The sequence below is a fragment of the Lissotriton helveticus genome, chromosome 9, assembly GCF_964261635.1.
Source record: "Lissotriton helveticus chromosome 9, aLisHel1.1, whole genome shotgun sequence".
Lineage (NCBI taxonomy): Eukaryota > Metazoa > Chordata > Amphibia > Caudata > Salamandridae > Lissotriton > Lissotriton helveticus.
The window spans coordinates 812,151,478-812,170,591 of NC_136070.1; the positions used below are offsets into that span (position 1 = coordinate 812,151,478).

At 40.6% G+C, this 19,114-nt stretch overlaps 1 protein-coding gene across 1 annotated transcript; it reads left to right on the forward strand.

Moving 5' to 3' along the window:
- The first annotated feature begins 8,614 nt into the window (after nucleotides 1-8,614).
- LOC144783292 (olfactory receptor 6B1-like) lies at nucleotides 8,615-9,562 on the forward strand. Its single transcript, XM_078662343.1, has one exon. The coding sequence runs from the start codon at nucleotides 8,615-8,617 to the stop codon at nucleotides 9,560-9,562; it is 948 nt and encodes a 315-aa protein (XP_078518469.1).
- Nucleotides 9,563-19,114: the final 9,552 nt, after the last annotated feature.

Here is a 19,114-nt window from a genome sequence, read left to right on the forward strand (position 1 = left end):
CACCAGGAGGTGGATTTTCCTCACTTCTGCTTGCCAACTTGACCTTGACAAGGCGAGCGAGGAAAAAAACTTTTCAGAACTCCGCAAGCTCCGTGTAACTAGGAGTGCTAAATACTCTGCAAACTCCGCAAGCAGAGCTGAGTTCACTGCCCAGGCTTACTCTTAATATCTGTCCTTAAGAAAGGATTTCAGCCATTTGAATGCTGTGTCTTCAATGCCAATGTAGTGGAGATGAGCAAGCAGTCTATAGTATAGTACCGTGTCGAAAGCAGCTGACAGGTCAAGCAGTACCAAGACTGCTTTTCCACCAGCATCTAAAGTACATTTAATCACTTCAAAGACTTCCAAAAGAGCAGGTTATGTGCTTCATTTTGGTCCAAAGCCAGATTGACTGTGGTGATGGAGTCTGTTGGATTCTAAGTAGTCGGATAGCTGTTGATCAACAAACGTTTCCACAATTTAGGATGTGGCTGGCAGCAAGGAGATAGTATATAATTGCTAGGGATATTGGGGCATTTGTCATTTTTTACAGAAGAAGCAGAATCTTCATCTGTTTCCGATTAAAAAGGGCTGTCCCAGAGGACAGAGACTTGTTTAGTAGGGAGAGCAGAAACGGATTGATAGCATCCACTCATTTGAAAAACAGAAGAGGGCAGGGGGTTGAGGGGGGCTGACCTGAGATTTAAAATGGCAAGGCGTGAATCCTCAATAAAAATTTGATCAAAACAAGACAGTGTGCCAGTAGTGGTGTCCGGGGGAGAGGGCTACTGACTATAGGCCCTGTTGTGGTAAAGCAATTTTTAATTTGAACATTTTTATTCTTGGACAAGAAGGCAGCTGTTCACACCACTTAGCCAAGGGATCTTTGATGAGGTGGCATGCTGCCGGATCAAGGAATTATTTTCCGATCTTAAAAATGTAGTTGGGTTTTTGTCTGCCTTATAAAGTCTTCCCACACAACAGTTCTTTTAAGTAGAATAGATTAACCTAGCAGAGGTTTTGAGAGCAGATTTATATTTTCCTTTTTCCTCCAGGCTATAGTTAATACTCTAGGCTTTTTCTGCCTTTTTGCAAATTGTTTTGCCTGCCTGAGGGATTCATTAAACTAGGGGCAAGAGGGCTTCACCTAACCTGTTGTGTGACTCGAGAGAGAGATAGAGGGGCTAGCAGTTCTACCACCGACCAAACCCAGTTGTGGAAAACCAGGGTGTCTGACTTAAGTGACCCTCACAAAATAGGCAGAGGTTTTTTAAAGGTGTTTAATCAACTGTCTAGGGAGAGCTTGGCAAAAGGTAATTTTGTATTTAAAGTGGAGGAGGTATCCTAGCTGCATTGTGGAGTCCTATACCACCCCATGTGGATTAGGTAGTGATGAGTCCAAGGAATAGAGAGGGGGACAGACACACTTAAAGTCTTATTGTAGAAGATCAAGCCAATAATATGCCCCCCTATGTGAATAAGATTAGTGACCGATTGAGCGAGGCCAAGAGGGGTCATAATGTTCTTCAGGCTGAGCGTATCCTTGCCGTAGGGGGGTGTTTGAAAGGATATTAAAATCACCAAGTATAATACAGTGTGAGAGGTGCAGTAAAACCTGCAACATCGCTTCATTGATGGATTCAAGGAAGGGACTGACTGGACCAGGAGGCTTCTGAATCATAAGGCCTCTGAACGACTGTTGGGCATTCAATGTGAGGCAGAAACCAAGGGATTTGACCTCTAACAAGACATTGGCTGTGAGTATAGTACAGGAGTAAGTGTCCCAAAATTAATGGCAATCCCCCTGCCTTTGCCAATGATGTGGTCACGGTTCTGAATTTTGTATCCGCCAGGAATGGCAGTTTCCAGGATAGGCTTAGAGGAGGTAAACAGCCAAGTTTCAGTAAGGACATCAGGCCTCTCATCACAGAGAAGATCATAAATGCTGACTGCGTGCATTTGAAGAGATCAAGCGTGGACTAACAAGGCTTTAATAGGGAGTTTATTGTGGTTGAGGAAGGTGTTGCCACCTGCACCTTGAAGAGCAAGTGATTTAATCACCAAACTGCAAGGTGTGCAAGTTGGGGAGGTATCAGTCTCAGACTAGAGTAGTGAGTTGGAGCAGTTAATAGCTGTATTAAGAGTGACAAACTGTGCTTTTGAATACTCCAGGCAAACTCTAGGGTTTTGCTGGAGCCGGGTATAGTGGCTGGCGCTGGCTGCTTCTGGGACGCTGCCGGGCTTGCCTTTGGTACACCAGTGATGTGCCCATGGCACATGTTCACCGCAGGCTCATCTTAAGTAGCTGTGGGGAGAGCTGAGAGAGAGAAAGCAGCCCCAACCCCAACCAATCAATGGAGTGGGGAAAATGGGGTGGCACGGAAGGACAGCACTGCAGCCATTAGTGTGTAATGCGAAGAAACGCTGGAGTTGCAGGTAAAGCAAAATAAATTTCACAGCCCTCAATGTTGTTGAATAAACTGCTAAGCAGACAGCTAAAGATTATAGACTAAAAACATCCCCCAACAATGGAAATATTCAACCCTCCACCACAAGAGATTCCCCTGTGCAAATTCACCAAGTAAAACAGTTGATTTTAAAAGAATAAAGTAAAACATTTTAAAAGTAGGAAGCAGCAGGTGCCTCTGTACATTACGCTTCGCAGCCGCAACAGGCTCATTTTAAGTAGCTGTGGGAAGAGCTGAGCGGAGAGGAAGAAGCCCCAGCGAAGCACTGGAGCAGGGGAAAATGAGGAGGTGTGGTAGGACTATACTGCCACCATTAGTGTGTAATGCAAAGAAAAGCTAAACAGTTGCAGGTAAAGCAAAATAAAAGCTACAGTCCCCGATGTTGTTAAATTAACTGCTAAGCAGACAATTAAACATTTTAGACTAAAACATCCCCAACACCCGAAAGATTCAACCTTCCCCACAGGATTCCTGCTTTTTACACCAGAGGAAAGTATTTCCACAATGTGTTCACAATTTTTGTTGTAAAAGAGTGGTCAAATAAATAAATAACTTACAATTTTTACATATAGATGTATTACAGAGTGGCGTTACATAGACTTTTGCATGGGAAGTAGCGCAAAAACTATGAACAGATTTACGTAACATTTAGCAGGTTCCATTTTGTTTTCAGGTACAGTTTGACTATGTTCTGCGTTACACCTTCAGATCAAGGTAATTATTAGGTTTCTTATTTTTCCCCTACCTATTACAACTTTAGTAAAGTGGTGATAGGTATGTAAAATATGTATAAGTTTCTATATATTAAAAAGAAACACAGAGTACATCTGTACTACCTCATAAGTACTGCAGTACCAACATATAAATAAATTAAAAAGTTCATGAATTAAAAATACATTGTAATACACTATAGTTTATAAATATAGTGTACTAAATTCAAGTTTCTTTTTTTAACATATTTAAGTATGCACCAAAAATTCCACAGAGTAGCGCGTTCATATGTACAGATTACCACACTACACGCAAGTCTCCCTAGATTGCTATAAACAATATATATATATAAATACAATTCTCCACCTATTACCCCTTAAATAAAGTTTGGTAAACACAGCCATCAGCCAGTCACATACTGACTTCTCATCCCCATGGCCTGAGGTATAACACAAACTTACCACAGTATACAGAGGCACAGTATATAACTATGTTTAAAAAATATGTATATTTATCCCTCACAATGTATATTATTGCCATATAACTTTTACACCCATTCATACTACATCTGTTTCAATTAGCATATTCCACTCTACGCCTCTCCACTCTATGCCACTCCACTCTATGCCACTCCACTCTATGCTAAACCACTCTATGCCACTCCACTATTCTATTCTATGACACTCCAGTTTACATCACTTCACTGTACACCCCTCAAATGTACGCTACTCCATTGGACATAATTCACTGTATGCAGCTCCACTCTATGACACGACACTCTACACTATTCTACTCTATGTCATTCCACCCTGCTCCACTTCAGTGTACATTACTGCACTCTATGCTATTCCACCGTACACTACTCCACTCTATACCACTCCATTGTACTCCACTGCAGTATATGACACTCCACTCTACAAAAATCCCAACTATGCAATTACACTCTACAACACTACATTTTACGCCACACCACTACACGCTCTGTACTGTATGTTAGTACACTCTATGCTTCGAAGATTCTCACAGCTCCACTCTTAGACACTTTATTCTGTACTACTCCACTATACGTCACTCCCTGTACATCACTAGACTGAACACCACTAAACTCAATGTTATTTCATTTTAAACAACTTCACTGTATGCTACTCCACTCTACGACACTCCATTGTTTGCTACTCCACTCTACGATACTGCACTCTATGCTATTCCACTCTATGCCACTCCACTCTACCCACTCCAGTGTACGCTATTCTGCTGTACACCATTCCACTCTACGCCACTCCATTCTATTTCACTACCCCTGTAGCCACCCCACTAAATGTTATTCCACTGTATGCCACTCCACACTACCGCACACCACTCTTTGCCACTGCACTCTATGCCGATCTAGTATACACTATTGCGCTGTATCTCACTGACACTTTAGTCCATAGCACTTCACTGTGTGCCACTACACTGTATGCCAATCCCCCTACACTATTCTACTGTACGCAAATCCACTATACCACACTACTCTATGTTATCCCACTCTATACCACTTCAATCTATGCCACTCCCCTGTATACCAGGCTATTATATGCTATTTCATTGTACACCACTTCACTATATGTCACTCCACTTTATGCCTCTGTACTATATCCCACATCCTGTCTATTCCACATTCACTCTATGCTATTCTACTCTACACCACTCCAGTCTATGTCACTCCAGTCTACGCCACTCTAGTGTACCACATTGCACTCTACTCCATTTAACAACACTATACTGCATGAAAGTACTCTTTACAACACTATCCTCCACTGTACTGTACCACACTCCCCTTTATAACAGTACACTCAACAAAAATAAACTGTACGATTTAAAAAATATATATTTTTTAAAAACCAGTGAAAATCCATGAAAAAACTAAGGTTAAGAATAAGTTATAGTTAGGAAAACTTCAGTTCTTCTTTGTATAGAAACCCAACTCAAACTACAAAAACAATAGAAATAATAAAGTTGTAGTTATAACATAAATTAAAAATGTATGCACCACTTTCAAACTACAATGAGTCATAGTTATAACTTAAATTTATAATTTATGCACCATCTTTGAATTGTGATAATCCAGGCACCTCTGTACAGTCTCATCACATCACTCGCCACACTACATTAACTATAACTGTCTATTCCCCATGCACTCGTTAGATAGACCCTCCATTAGGATGTATGACGTTACAACGCACACTTTTACAACGCATACCTTTACAACACATTTTTTACAACGCAACATCCATTACAACGCATTCCATTACGACGCATGCCTTTACAACGGATTTTTAAAAACGACCTTTACAACGCATTCCATTACAACGCATACTACCTTTACAACGCATACCATTACAACGCATAACATTACATTGCATGTATGGTAAGTATTGGATAGTGTAGGGGTGAAAATTACTATTCTAACTCCAGGGGGGTGCAACAGTAGGGTAAGTGTTGGATAGTGTAGGGGTAAAAATTACTATTCTAACTCCAGGGGGTGCAACAGTAGGGTAAGTGTTGGATAGTGTAAGGGTACTATGCGTTGTAATGTTATGCGTGTAATGGTATGCGTTGTAATGACATGCGTTGTAGTGGTATGCGTTGTAGTGTCATGCGTTGTAATGGTTGCGTTGTAATGGATGTTGCGTTGTAAAAGTTTAGTTGTAATGGTAGTGCGTTATAAAAGTTGCGTTGTAAATGTTGTTTCCCCTCCATTATTACATAACATATAGCATTTGAACTCAGCATTCATAAGAACACTTATGACATTTAAATGACATCCTTTGTGAGAACAGAGTGCATGGTAGAGTGGCAAATTATAGTTAATGCAGTGTGACGAGTGAGGTGACCAAATCACAGAGAATGGAGTAATGTACGTCTTAAATTGCTGCTTAATTCTCTCTGTTTATCTTCAAAAGAAATGCTTAGTTAGCTGCGCACTTTTTTACCAAAGTTACCTTAGAAGCTTGTAAAATGGATATCATGGTGGTCAAGGAACAGAGCTTCAACAGTCAGAAGAAATCTCTGTTGGTGCTAGGCCATGCTCATGTGACCATTTTGTTGAAGAAATAGGCAGGGAACACGTTTCACCGTGCTTAATAACAAATAATTGAGGACAAAGTAAAAGCTACGATCGATGCTAGGATAAAATTACTGTGCTTGGGCTCTTTTTGTAAAGAATCATTATTAGAAGATTAAGGGGTCGATTAGGATCGCGGACGGACTTGCGTCCGTCCGCGACCCCAGAGCAGGAGGGAACCTCCGCATGGCATGCGGAGTTCCCTCCTGTGCAATTAGGATGTGACCGCAAGGGTTGCGGTCACATCCTCTATTTTTAACATTGCAGCGGGTGGAGCTTCAAGCTGCACCCGCCGCAATGTTAAAAATGCACGCATTGCATTTGCATGCAGTAAGAGGCAGGCACCGCGGTGCCTGCCGCTTTCTGCATGCAAATGCAGGGGGGTACCATAGGTACCCCCCATGTGCACCCCCCACCCCCCCTTCACCTAGGGGGCCCGCAACGGGCCCCCGCAGTGAAGTTCCGTATGTTTTTCCACGGCGGAAAACCCGCCGCGGAAAAGCATACTTTACAGGCCATCCTAATATGGTGGACGGTGTCTGACAGACACCATCACCATATTAGAGCTTTTCCGCCGCGGTTGTAAGCCAGCCGCGGCGGAAAAGCTGCGGACGGAAACCAGGACCCACCAGCCATCCTAATGTGGCGGTGGGTCTTTGGTCAGTCCGCTGAGGTTTTTCCGCATCCTCTGGGCCGGCGGTGCCTTCTGCCGGCCCCGAGGATGCGGAAAAACCGCGATCCTAATGACCCCCTAAATGTTGAACGGAGGACTCTTTACTATGTATGTCCCTTTATTTTGTATTAGCCGAACGGCGGTCTAGAGTTCCCCTGGATAACCTCATACTTTTTTCAGTTGTCATACATTGCAGTTGTTATTGCCTGACTGGAAGCTGCAGCAGGTTTGAATTCAGTAATACGAAATCCCAAAAGCCTCTCTTTATCTTATAGCCTCCCTACATTCATCCAGCATGTGGCCTCATCCACTCCTGAAATTAGCAGTCCAGTTCCCTACTTGACCCCAATCAAGCCTGCTAAGAAAAAGATCAATAAATGTTTCACATGTTGTAACACTGCATGCTACTTTCCTTTCTGCAAAGCAGCATCAATGTCTATGCATACAGAATACAACAGATTGAAACCTACTTCATAACTATGAACTAGCAAGTGCCGAAGATCTAATAAGACTGAAACCAGTTATTAGTTTTCCTTGCATGGGGGGGCACATGGCAGTAAGGGGTGTACTGTTTCTATGAGCAGTAGGGTCCTTACCGATTTGAATACTACAGACCTCTGTCTCATAGTTATTTTTGCATTTGTCACTCTGAATGGGATGGGTATGCTCAGACGTGAGTCCCGTGCTCTCCATGCCACTGGAATCAAGCTATCCTGGCTGAAGAGGGGTGAAACCCCGAAACCGGTCCTAGGATGCTTGTTTTCCAGTCCAGGAAGGACCTGGCTTTTGCAGATCGGGCTACACTGTTCCCATGAGGCACAGGGTCAAGACTGATTTGCATATGGCTGGGTTCAAACTGGAATGGCTTGGTGAGCAAAAAACCAATGGAATTAGGCCCAGATACTGGGGTGAATGTATGACATTGTTCTGCATTCTGTCCATCAATAGTTCTTTTTGCAGAGTGGCACAGTGGGCAAGGATCAATTGGTTAGAGCGCTTCTCAGAGCAATTGTCAGTGGTTAGACTATTTGAAAGCATTCCTCTTATCATCTTTTTGTTTGTTGATACTCTATCAATCCAGACATAGTTGTTAATTCTTGCTCCATCGCTTTCTGCACAATGCATGATGGGAAGAGTTGAAAGATAAGTGTGGTAGGTGTTTTGGGACATGGATGTTGAGATCACCTATGCTATCACTCCTTGCGCATTGCATGGTGGAATAAGTTGATAGGTCACTATGCTTTGATCCCTGGAGGCCTTACATATCAAGGAATGTGGCTGATTGCCCTTCTGAATCAGAGGATATGTGGGATATCACTTTAGGGCTTCGCCTTCTGGTAAACAATCCATGGGACGCATAAATTCAGTCCAGGACACATGTGATATCAATTCTGGGGTACCACTTTCCAGGTGAGGAACAATGGTGTGGTACCTGCCAGATTATGCAAGCCATTCGCCTTTTTTTACGTTTAATGTAAAGTATCCCTTTGTACTACTTAGAACATGTTTAAAGCGGTGGTTGGAGATAATTGATCTTAATATGCAATCTGCACACTTAATTCATTAAATTTGTTATGATTTATCAGCACAGTGCATCATACCATGTCTATATTCTAGAACTGGTTTAATTTCTCTATTTCTATTGTTTTGCTTTATAGTCTGGAAAACATCATTGAGATGCAGGAGGGAAACAAAACCAGCATAAAAGAATTCATTTTGTTGGGCTTCCCCTTCGCTAGAGAACTGGAGATATTTCTGTTTATGATCTTCCTTTTTGCTTACACGTTGACAATTGTGGAAAATGTTCTCATCATAACTATGATCAGAGTGGATATAAACCTCCGTAAGCCAATGTACTACTTCCTGAGCCACCTTGCCTTTCTGGAGATGTGGTACATCAGTGTCACTGTACCTAAGCTGCTTGCCATGCTCCTTGTGGAGAACAAGAGAATTTCCATCATGGGGTGCATGACCCAGCTCTATTTCTTTATTGCACTGGTTTGTACTGAATGTGTCCTCCTGGCATCCATGGCTTTGGACCGATTTGTAGCCATTTGTAAGCCTCTCCATTACAACACCATCATGAGTGAGAGACTCTGCCTGCAGCTGGCAGCTGGATCCTGGATAAGTGGCTTTTTGATCTCTGCGGTGAAGGTCTACTACATTGCTAGACTGACCTTTTGCCGCTCCAATGTCATCAACCATTTTTTCTGTGATATCTCCCCTTTGTTGAACCTGTCTTGCACTGATATGTCACTGGCTGAACTGGTTGATTTCATCCTTGCACTTTTTATTCTGTTAGTTCCACTGTTTGTCACCATTGTGTCTTATGCTTGCATTTTGGTTACTATACTGCGAATGCCTACTGCCAGTGGGCGCCACAAAGCCTTCTCAACCTGTGCCTCTCACCTCACAGTTGTTGTAATATTTTATGGAACCACGATATTTATATATGCCCGACCACGGAGAATAGACTCCTTCAACTCCAACAAGCTGGTGTCTATGGTATACACTGTACTCACACCTCTGCTGAACCCACTAATCTACACTTTAAGGAACAAGGAAGTAAAAGCGGCCCTAATGAGACTTTTATCCCATAAACAGCTATTCCCAAAGACTGCATAACCAACTGGGTGTTTGACATTTCACCTGCATCTAGTTCGGTTGTACGGCATTACAACGCGGGCTTTTACGCCGCATGCCATTACAACGCAGTTTTTACAACGCAAGTCGTTACAACGACTTGCGTTGGGGGGCGCTGGATAGTGGAATAGTTTAATTTTCTATTCCAACAACCCACGTTGACAGTAGGAAAGGTGTTGGATAGAAAATTAAACATTTCCCTATCCGACAGCGCCCTCCAGCGCAAGTTGTTGTAACGACTTGCGTTGTAATAGCAGCGTTGTAATAGCAGTGCGGGGTAATGCCCGCGTTGTTATGGATGTTTCCCTCTAGCTCCAGAGGTTTTCTCATTATCCTTATTTTTCGACATCTTAGATCAAAAACTTCATTTTGTAGAAAAGAAGCAATTTCCCAAAATACAATATGGCTTTCAAAACGTATAGGTACTGCAACTCCTGATCTGTTTTATATTCTGCAAAATGATTTTGGTTTGGGCATCCACTTTTCAAACTCATTTGGCTCAATTGTATGGCTCTAACTCTTTCTGGATATATGCATTCACAGTTTAATCATGGCACAAAGCGAATTAGTAGTACTTGAGTTAATTCACAATGCAAACTACATGAGCTGAGAGATTTTAGTAATGGGGGACTCTACAGGCTAATGGTTGGTGGGTTGTATGACATAATAGTGAGAACAAAATATTTCAATCCATACATATGGTAAAAAAAGTACTGGAACCAAAGTACAGTATTCGCATGCTACAAAACTACAAAAAGGTTGAGACAAAAATATCTTGGACCAGAATATAATCAGAAACTGGTAAGTATATTAATGTTACTTTATAAAGCAACAATCACTTTGTATTTAGATATCAATGTTTAGACTAATAGCAAAATTAAATAAATATACTAGTTAAAAATGAATAGAAACTAAAATAAAAAATACAACTATACACTTTAAAAATGAAAACATAATGTGATCAATTAATAAAAAACATATAATGCAATTATTATTAATAACAATACCAATATATATACATACATATATATGATAGACATAAATATTAACAAAATAATTGTTTCTTTAAAAAGCAATACAGAATAATGTCAACAGAAAATATAAACTTGCAAATCATTTAAGTGCTTTCAGTTAATCATTTAAATGTAAAATTAATTCTTTCTTGTGTGATAGTTCAAATACTGTGACTTGGGTTTTCCAGGTACCCCAAATAGGACTATGCCACTGAAAGTGATCCCCTGATTTGTTGACGTATGTTTCATTTGTACAGAACATGCTTATATGAAAAAGTATGTGTCCCTCAAGATGCACAAGTCTACTGCTTTTTGCATATACAATGTTTTTCCTATTTGTTATCCGTAGCGGTGTCACTGTATTTTTGATACAAAATTTCACATGTGGGAAGACAGGAGGAGGCTGCACATAAAATCCTTGCATAACACTGCAGACATTCACACATCAGACACCAAAAGGCTGCTCCTGTTTACAGTACAGATTAGTTCTAAAGAGGAAACATCTGGAACAACAAGGCCGAAGCCAAGAATTCTGGAAACCTGCAAGCGTAACCACGCTTGCCCAAACAGCGACTTTGCCTTAACCACGCACATGCAAGGTTAAGGCAAATGCGCTCTAGTGTTCGGAATGGGTGGGGAAAGAGTAGCGTTGGGAAGCAGACACAGACTTGTAAGTGGGGCTGGGGCTGGGTCTGGGGGGTTGTGGTAGTTTTCAGGGGTGGTGGGGGTTCGAGATAGTTTTATGGGGTGGTGGAACTTCAGGGTATTATTAAGGGAGATTCAGGTTAGTTTTATGGGGTGGTGGGGGTTCGGGATAGTTTTAATGGATGGTGGGGATTCAGGGTAGTTTTCAGGGAGATTCAGGTTAGTTTTATGGGGTGGTGGGGGTTCGGGATAGTTTTAATGGATGGTGGGGATTCAGGGTAGTTTTCGGAGGTGGAGGGGATTCAGGGTACTTTTCAGGGGTGGTGGATGCTCGGGGTAGTGTTCAGGGGCGGAGGTGGTTTGGGGTCGTTTTAAAGCGGTGGTAAGGGTTTGGGTTCGTTTTCAGGGGTGTGGGGTCCGGGGTAGTTTTCAGGGTGGGGGATCAGGATAGTTTTTAGGGGTGGCGTTAGGGTTGTTTTTAGGGCTGGAGGTTCAGTGTAGTTCTAAGGGGTGGTGGGAGCTCAGGGTAGTTTTCAGGGCTGGGTGGGGTTCGAGGTACTTTTCAGGGTTAGGGGGGTTCCGGTTAGTTTTTAGGGGTGGGGTTTGAGATAGTTTTCAGGGGGCGTTGGGGTATTTTTAAGGGGTTGTTTTCAGGGCTCAGGGTGGGGGAAGGGGTAGTTTTTAGGCATCAGGGGAGAGCAGGTTGTTTTTAGGGCCCAGGGGTAGGCAGTAGTAACCTTAGCCATGCATACCCCTTTACTATGCATGCCATCAACACAAAACATTATGGTAAAGGCATGCGCTATAAAGCAATGCGTGGTTAAGACACGGTCATTATACAGACCATGTTGTTTAGGTATGTGGGGTTGAGGAACTTGTTGTTGCGTCATCCAACCATTGTAAAGGGATAAGGAATGATGCTATTTCCAAAGAAAGGAACACCAGTAAAAATCATGGGGTACAAGGTAGGTTTAAAATGACCTAACAGGATGTGAAATGGAGGGGGGATTTGAATAGATTATAAAATAACAGATGGACATTTGTGGAGCAAAGATCTTTTAGAAGTTTGTTCTTCAGACAGGTTTCATTAACGGATGAAAGCAAGCACCAAATCTGGATGTTTGTAAACTTCATGGCTCCATGAAAGGTTGAAGAGTAGGATTCCACTTTGGTGGTATAAAGGGCAAATAATTCTGGAGTGAGCCATATGAAGCTGTAAATGAAATGTGAAAAAGACAAACAGTATTCTATTGGAACCTTTCCCTCATTGAAGAAAGTATGGACCTTAAGACCATCTTATTTTTCTGGCTGCTTGCCTCAGTCTGAATGAACTGTAAAGCATTACAGGAACCCAAGTCAACAGTTGCTGTAGAGAAGATATTGACAGTTTAGCAAATGTGAGGAATGGAAGGTTTTTCTCCACTGTTTAAGTTTTGCAAAGACACTTGAGGCAATCTTCAAAAGCTATGTAATTTAAAGTAAAATGTTCACCAAATGTGTCTTCAGGGTTTTTGAGATGTGGAGGTTGTTTAATTTGTAACCTATGCATGTGTCTCAGAATGAAGGGCAGTGAGGGACTTGGAATCCCTTTTCTATTTTTACAGAGAAATGTAATTTGACTGAGTCTCCCTACTGGATCGTTTATTATGCGGGAGAATACACAAGAGGGGTTTGGGTCTTCTTGAACCCTTGCTTTGTTGGAGTATCATTCACATTTGAATTAGACCATAGGAACATATATATGGACTGGAGCAACAGGACTGTCCTCTACAGCCATTGCTTCATTCGAAAATGTCGCTCATGCTTTGGATTAGTGATAAGACAGGCATTCCGTGATTGAAGTGACAGTCACCATGAGCAATATCACTCTGTCTCTACATTTCAGCTGCACTGGGAAGGGACAAGCATCAGGAGGCTATGAAGTTCATCTCCAGTCATCTTCTTGGTACGTCATACTAGGTCCCCCTAGGGAGGAGATGTGCACACGTTGTGAGGCCAGATATAGCAGTAAGGCCAGAGGCTGCCAGGGTAGTTGAAAGCACAGTCTCTTGGTGCTCACAGAACAGGTACCATGTAATAAAAAAATGTACCTTTGTAGATCTTGGTAGGCTGGGTGCGATGGGCATAGGCAGGTGCCCAGAGTCAAGCGATGTCAGTCCCTCTGTAAAAGGTCACATGTGTACTGACAGGTGTCTCTGAGTACTGCTGAGTAAAACCTTGAAGGAGAGGTATCACAAAGCTCCTAGCACAATAGGAAAGAGTAATGCAATAGAATGACTAATTGATTAAGATATTTGTAAGCGCTGGGAACTTGATGGTCTCCTGGCACATGTCCTTTGCTGTCTTAGAAAAGTAGATGTCGAGAGCTATTCTGAATTCATTTCATTTTATTTAACAAATACGTTATTCAGTGTTTTTGTAACCTTAAAAGCACATGAAATATAAACAGATATGCGTGCAGTAAATACTTTAAAATTCAATAAAGACATTCTTTTTTTTTAACAAACAGCCCTTTACAGATTCAGATCTATAATCAAATGTATAAGAATATAAATAGGATATAATATAAACATGAGTAACTAGTCCCAAGCTAAAAAAAGGGGCCAACCTAGATAAAGTGCCTAATGTTATATTGTCAGATATCTAATAAAGATCAGAGCATCAGTCAGTGCAGATTTTAAATATAAAAACTCAAGTCATCACTTTAGCTCTGCTACACCAACCCCAGTAAAGGAAATTTGAGACTGCACAAACAATAGACTGTTCAGATTCCGTGCACATCAGTCATATGGTATACTGATATTGTCTGCAGCGCCGTTGTTTACTAATGGGAGTGATCCAGGATTTTCTAGGGCATTTGTAAGAGGGGCAAAAGAAAATAAAATGTGCCTGGGATTCCTCATCATGCTGACAGGTTGGGCATATAGTACTCAAGACGCAGCTGGGGTTCCATTTCTGTAATAGCAACAGTAAAGGTAAGGTGCCATATCAGAATTTGAGGTATGTACTCCTGTCAGCTGACGGGGTAATATCATCTAAAAAGAGCCCAGAACCCATCTCGAGCTTGAAATCAAAATATTTGTCAGCAAGAGACCCCTATGGAACATTCATAATTTCATCAACGTACATGCACTCCCAGAAAGCTTTATTGAGAGACGCTCAGATAATTGATTCGTAGTAGTAGGGCAGGCAAAAATTCACCTATGCCAAGTCTGGATAGAAGATTTTTGATCTTAAATAACCCTTTAATTTTGTGAAAGGTGCCATAAGCAAAAACATCCTGAAAACAACTATAATAATCCTCAAAGGCAGGTGAATATTTAACCCTTTGACAAAATAGGAGTGGTCTTTGTAAGTCAGATGGTCTCATCCCAGATCCTGTCTAAGAAGGATCAATGGGGTATATTTTGGTAGATTAGTTTAGGCTCTTATAAATGTGTTCTCAGCCACCCCCAGTGGGTCAAATTAGAATTGTCCATTTATTTAGCCCCATACAACACGCTATCCTCAGCCTTGGCTCTGTACACCTTCAATGCAACAAGATATCAATCTGGCAGTCTTAAAATAGCAGCAGAATGCTTTATTAGATCCAGACTGCTTCTTTCAGCCTGAGGTGCCCATGTCATTGATAGATTTATTAGGATCCCCAAATAAATAAACTTGCAGACCCTATCTAGTGGTCTATCTGTCAGAGTTATCGAGCCCCTGAAAGACTTGTGTGGACTAATGGCCATGAATTTTGTCTTTGAGTGATTGATAACCAGCCCTCGCTCACTACAGAAGTCTGCAAACTTATCCACTAGACACTGAAGGCCACTCAGGGTCTTAGATATTAAAAGGGTGTCATCAGTAAATAGTAAAAGGTCGATCTTATGGTCAGCTAGGTGGGGACGTCATTTTAGACAACCTCCTGCACCATGTCATTTAAATATATAGAAAATTCATTAAGAGAGGAGATTTACTTTCTTGATGTCCACCTGAGAGGTGCTCAGAAGAATGAGCTTTGCTCTTTAAGGCTGGATTTAGAGTTTAATTAAACAAAAAAGAGGGGGGACCAAGGAGCTAATAAAGGTCCAGTGTCCATGCTCCTAATACAAGTCTGATAACAAAAAAGAGGACAAAGTTCCTATACAAGGGTAGATTCAGAGTGTCTTGTGACAAATACAACATTAGGAGATAGCTATGGCATCTTGAAACACCATTTGAGCATATAAACCCTTTCTTTTCATGCAATTACCGATACATCACCAAAGTTACCTTTTAATAGTAGGTGCGTGCATTACGTGGATAAGTAATTATATGCCCAGATTAGCGCTATTTCAAGTACATATCTATAGAGTATAAAAAACAATATACTCTTAATTATTCATATTCGTTCTTCTTTTAGATATCCTGACACGGATAAAGTCCCACTCAATTCCGGCCCTCGATTGGTGCCTACTTTTTGATATTCAGGTATTTATACCATCCTTGTGAGCTCTTATTCTTCACTACAATATGTTATCTTCAGTTACAATCAGTGTCCTCCTCCTTTTGTTATAAATTGTAGGTTTTCATCGTTAAATCCTCTCAATTTTCGTCGTGCATGTGGTGCCTCTCATCTCTAAGTGAAACATATCAGGAATATTGTTAGAAGACCTTCCGTATCCGTGAGGTACATATTTCCTTATTTTTTGTAGATTTGAGCATATTGTTTAATAAACAATCTGACTACTACACCATCTTATGTAGTTTTCACTATAAATTATTTTTATTGCATCAATAGGAACTGTGTCTTCATTAATATATATCATCGATACTTCTGTGTTTCAAAACACACTGTTTACTTTTGGGTAAGTGCGGTTTAATAAATCTATAGTACTTGTTAGTCTTAATTGGGTTATGAGTCACATCTATAGTCACTCGGGATCCTTTTGATTCTCTTCTAATTTTCTTTTTCTTGGTATATACTACATCACATGACCGTTTGGCTTTCTGGTATCCTTTCAGTCTCTTTTTGCTTCTTCTTTATGTGTGCACTCAACTCACGAATTCAATTCAGTTAATAACATTGAAGGTTGTTTTAAGTCTGTCTTTATATATATGAAACTTGTATGTTCATGAGGCGGGTACATATAGCCTGCTATTACATTTAGATAATCTCGCTTGTTTTCCATTATACGTTTTTGGTTCGATTTTCTTAAATAGATATATTCGTTGCCGAAGATTGGCTGTTTCCAAAGTTATTGTCTATTTTTGTGTCCTTTTTGTAAGTATTACATTTCCATCATTTTATTACTTTCATTATTTGTTCGATTAAATGGAGTTTGTTCTGGAGCACCATACAAAATTCATGTGTTTCCATTCATTTATGTCAGGTTTTCATGAATCTTCTTTCAATCATTTGGGTTAATAGGTATCTATAGGTCGTATGTAACGTCTTGCTTTAGTAATGATGATTTTTTATAAAATTCTTGAAGTGAAGCAAATGAGATTTTCCCTTTCCTTCATGATATGTCAATTAAATGAAGCTTATACCTAGTATATATATGTGTATAAATTAGTGTAGATATATTCTTGTTAAATAAGTGGCTTTGTAAATATTACATGTACAGTTTTGTAAATATGTACCTGTATTTTTTAACTGTCCTTTGAGTGATATCAGAAAAATGTACTGTTTATATCAATCTTTGTAACTCTCAAAATGCCCACTGTATAATTTTGACTAATCGTTTATTTTTAATTATAGTATAAGACGGTCACCTGATGAAGGCTTACAAGCCGAAACGCGTGTAGTGCCCTTATCTACCACTTTGCCTCCATCTTCGTTCATGTGTCCATTCACCTTTTTGTCTCTACTGCCTTCTATGTCTCATGCAATGTAGATGTCTTACTATGTGGTTTTAATGAAGATTAATGAAGATTAATGGTGTCGTTCTGTAAATAATGAATCAGATCTTGTAAACACAATAATATGAAATATAAGCAACAATTGCAAAATAATTTTTTGATCAATAAATAAAAACGCAATAACTATCTTGGATCTCATCTAATGATTAGTCTTTTACATGTGGGTCATAAAGTGGTTCTTTAGTTAATTGACATTAGTGTGCTATAACTTGTCTATAGCCCTTTACCTAAGTTAGTTTATTTCCCTATGTATAGCAAATTTATTATTATATAGGGGTCCCCTACTTCTAAAACAAATGAAATGGCTCGTAAATACAGAAGAGAAAAGGCTGAAAGCATTTCATGTCAGATTACATAAAACTGTTTGTATGTGGGCAAGGTCAAATATAGTCTCTGGAAGTATTCAAAGAATTCTTGTTCTCTATGAATAGTTCTAATTTAAGCAGATTACGTTGTGCCAAAAAGGAAAAATACAAATTTGGAAAAAAAAAGTAATTATAGGAAAAATTTCTTTGCTTTGTAAAAATGAAGGTCAAATTCAACGTCTCTCAGAACACTGTGTGCCAAAATCAAAAGTCAGTGTTTGCGCTTGGAGAAAACATGAAATCTTTTATGTCTGTAAAAAAAGTCGTCTATCATTGTAGGTGATAGTTGGATTACCTCGTTTAGAAGATTAACTGCACATAGATGTGAAGCATTGCCTTCAGCATTTGTCGCATCAGGAATGTTCGTATCAGATGTTACCTGTGTGCCTGTAGTTTCCTCTCGTACCTCAGCATCAGCATGTTGCGTCTGTGAAATCTCAATGAATGCCGTCATCAGAATTGGTAACCATCTGGGGACAAAACTGCGCATGGGCCGTCAACACTGCACATGGGCCGTTACCGGGTCCAGCAAAGTATCAACATCCATTGGCATGAATGATGGAAGTGTCAGACAGATGTCTAGCACGCATTCTGCTCCGCATAGCAGGCAGCGTAGAACAGGTAAGATGCAATCTTGCCAGATTGGTCTGAATGACAGAAACCATGTGGTATTTAATTCTCGTAGACAAGTTAATCCCAAAATTTGGACGATGCGCTCACGACACTTCATCTCCAATAGAGCTCTCTCTATGGTGCTTGGAGTGGCGCTGGTGATTTGGCATGCCATATCGTAGCAGATGGAGCAAACATAGTATCCCTGCAACAAGTCCCAAAAGGAGGAGCAGTCCGCCAAAAATAGAGTGCACAAAGTTTGGACATATTCCTAGGACTGCTTGAAAAGGTGCTAACATTCCAGAAAATACGGTCTTAAATATACTTACAATACCGCTCGTATCAGACATGTTTAAGATACGACAACATTTCTGAGAAATGTATTGGGCAGTTTGTAGTTAAAAGGGCATGTATCTCGGCAGAAGTCCTTGCGACTTGTAGATCATAGGTCTCTTTGGCCGAGGTCAGTGGCACAGTTTTTTGCAAAAGAATGGCTTTCATTCTGCTTAGAGTATCAATTCGTATAGAAGAGATGTTCAGTGAAGGCCAAAGTGGTGACTCCCTGACTAACTTGTTTTTTGGAAACAATACTTGCATACAACAAGTGACCCTGGATGACACAGTTACTAGATATAGTATGTCTGGCAACATGCCCCAGCAGCTGTGATCGTCCAACATGAGGTAACTTCCATTTGAAAGGTGTCCAAAAATTGGATCAATCACCGCAGCTGGTGAACCTTGCAGGTGGCAGTATAAATTGTTAGAGGAACTATCGCAGGCCCGTGTAAGTTTATACCCTGACAAAGGAGAGAACCACTTAGTGCGTTCTCACAGTTTGAACCGCTAAGAAACACTTCACGTCCCCCACTCCAACATCTGTGTGTGTATGGTAATTCCCGGGATGTCTTGATGTATTCTTTACCCAACCTTTCATATGTGCCTGCTGGTATGTGTTTTAGGCAATACTGAAAATCGAAAATTGTAACAGGCAGAGTGATTGTTTCATGCAT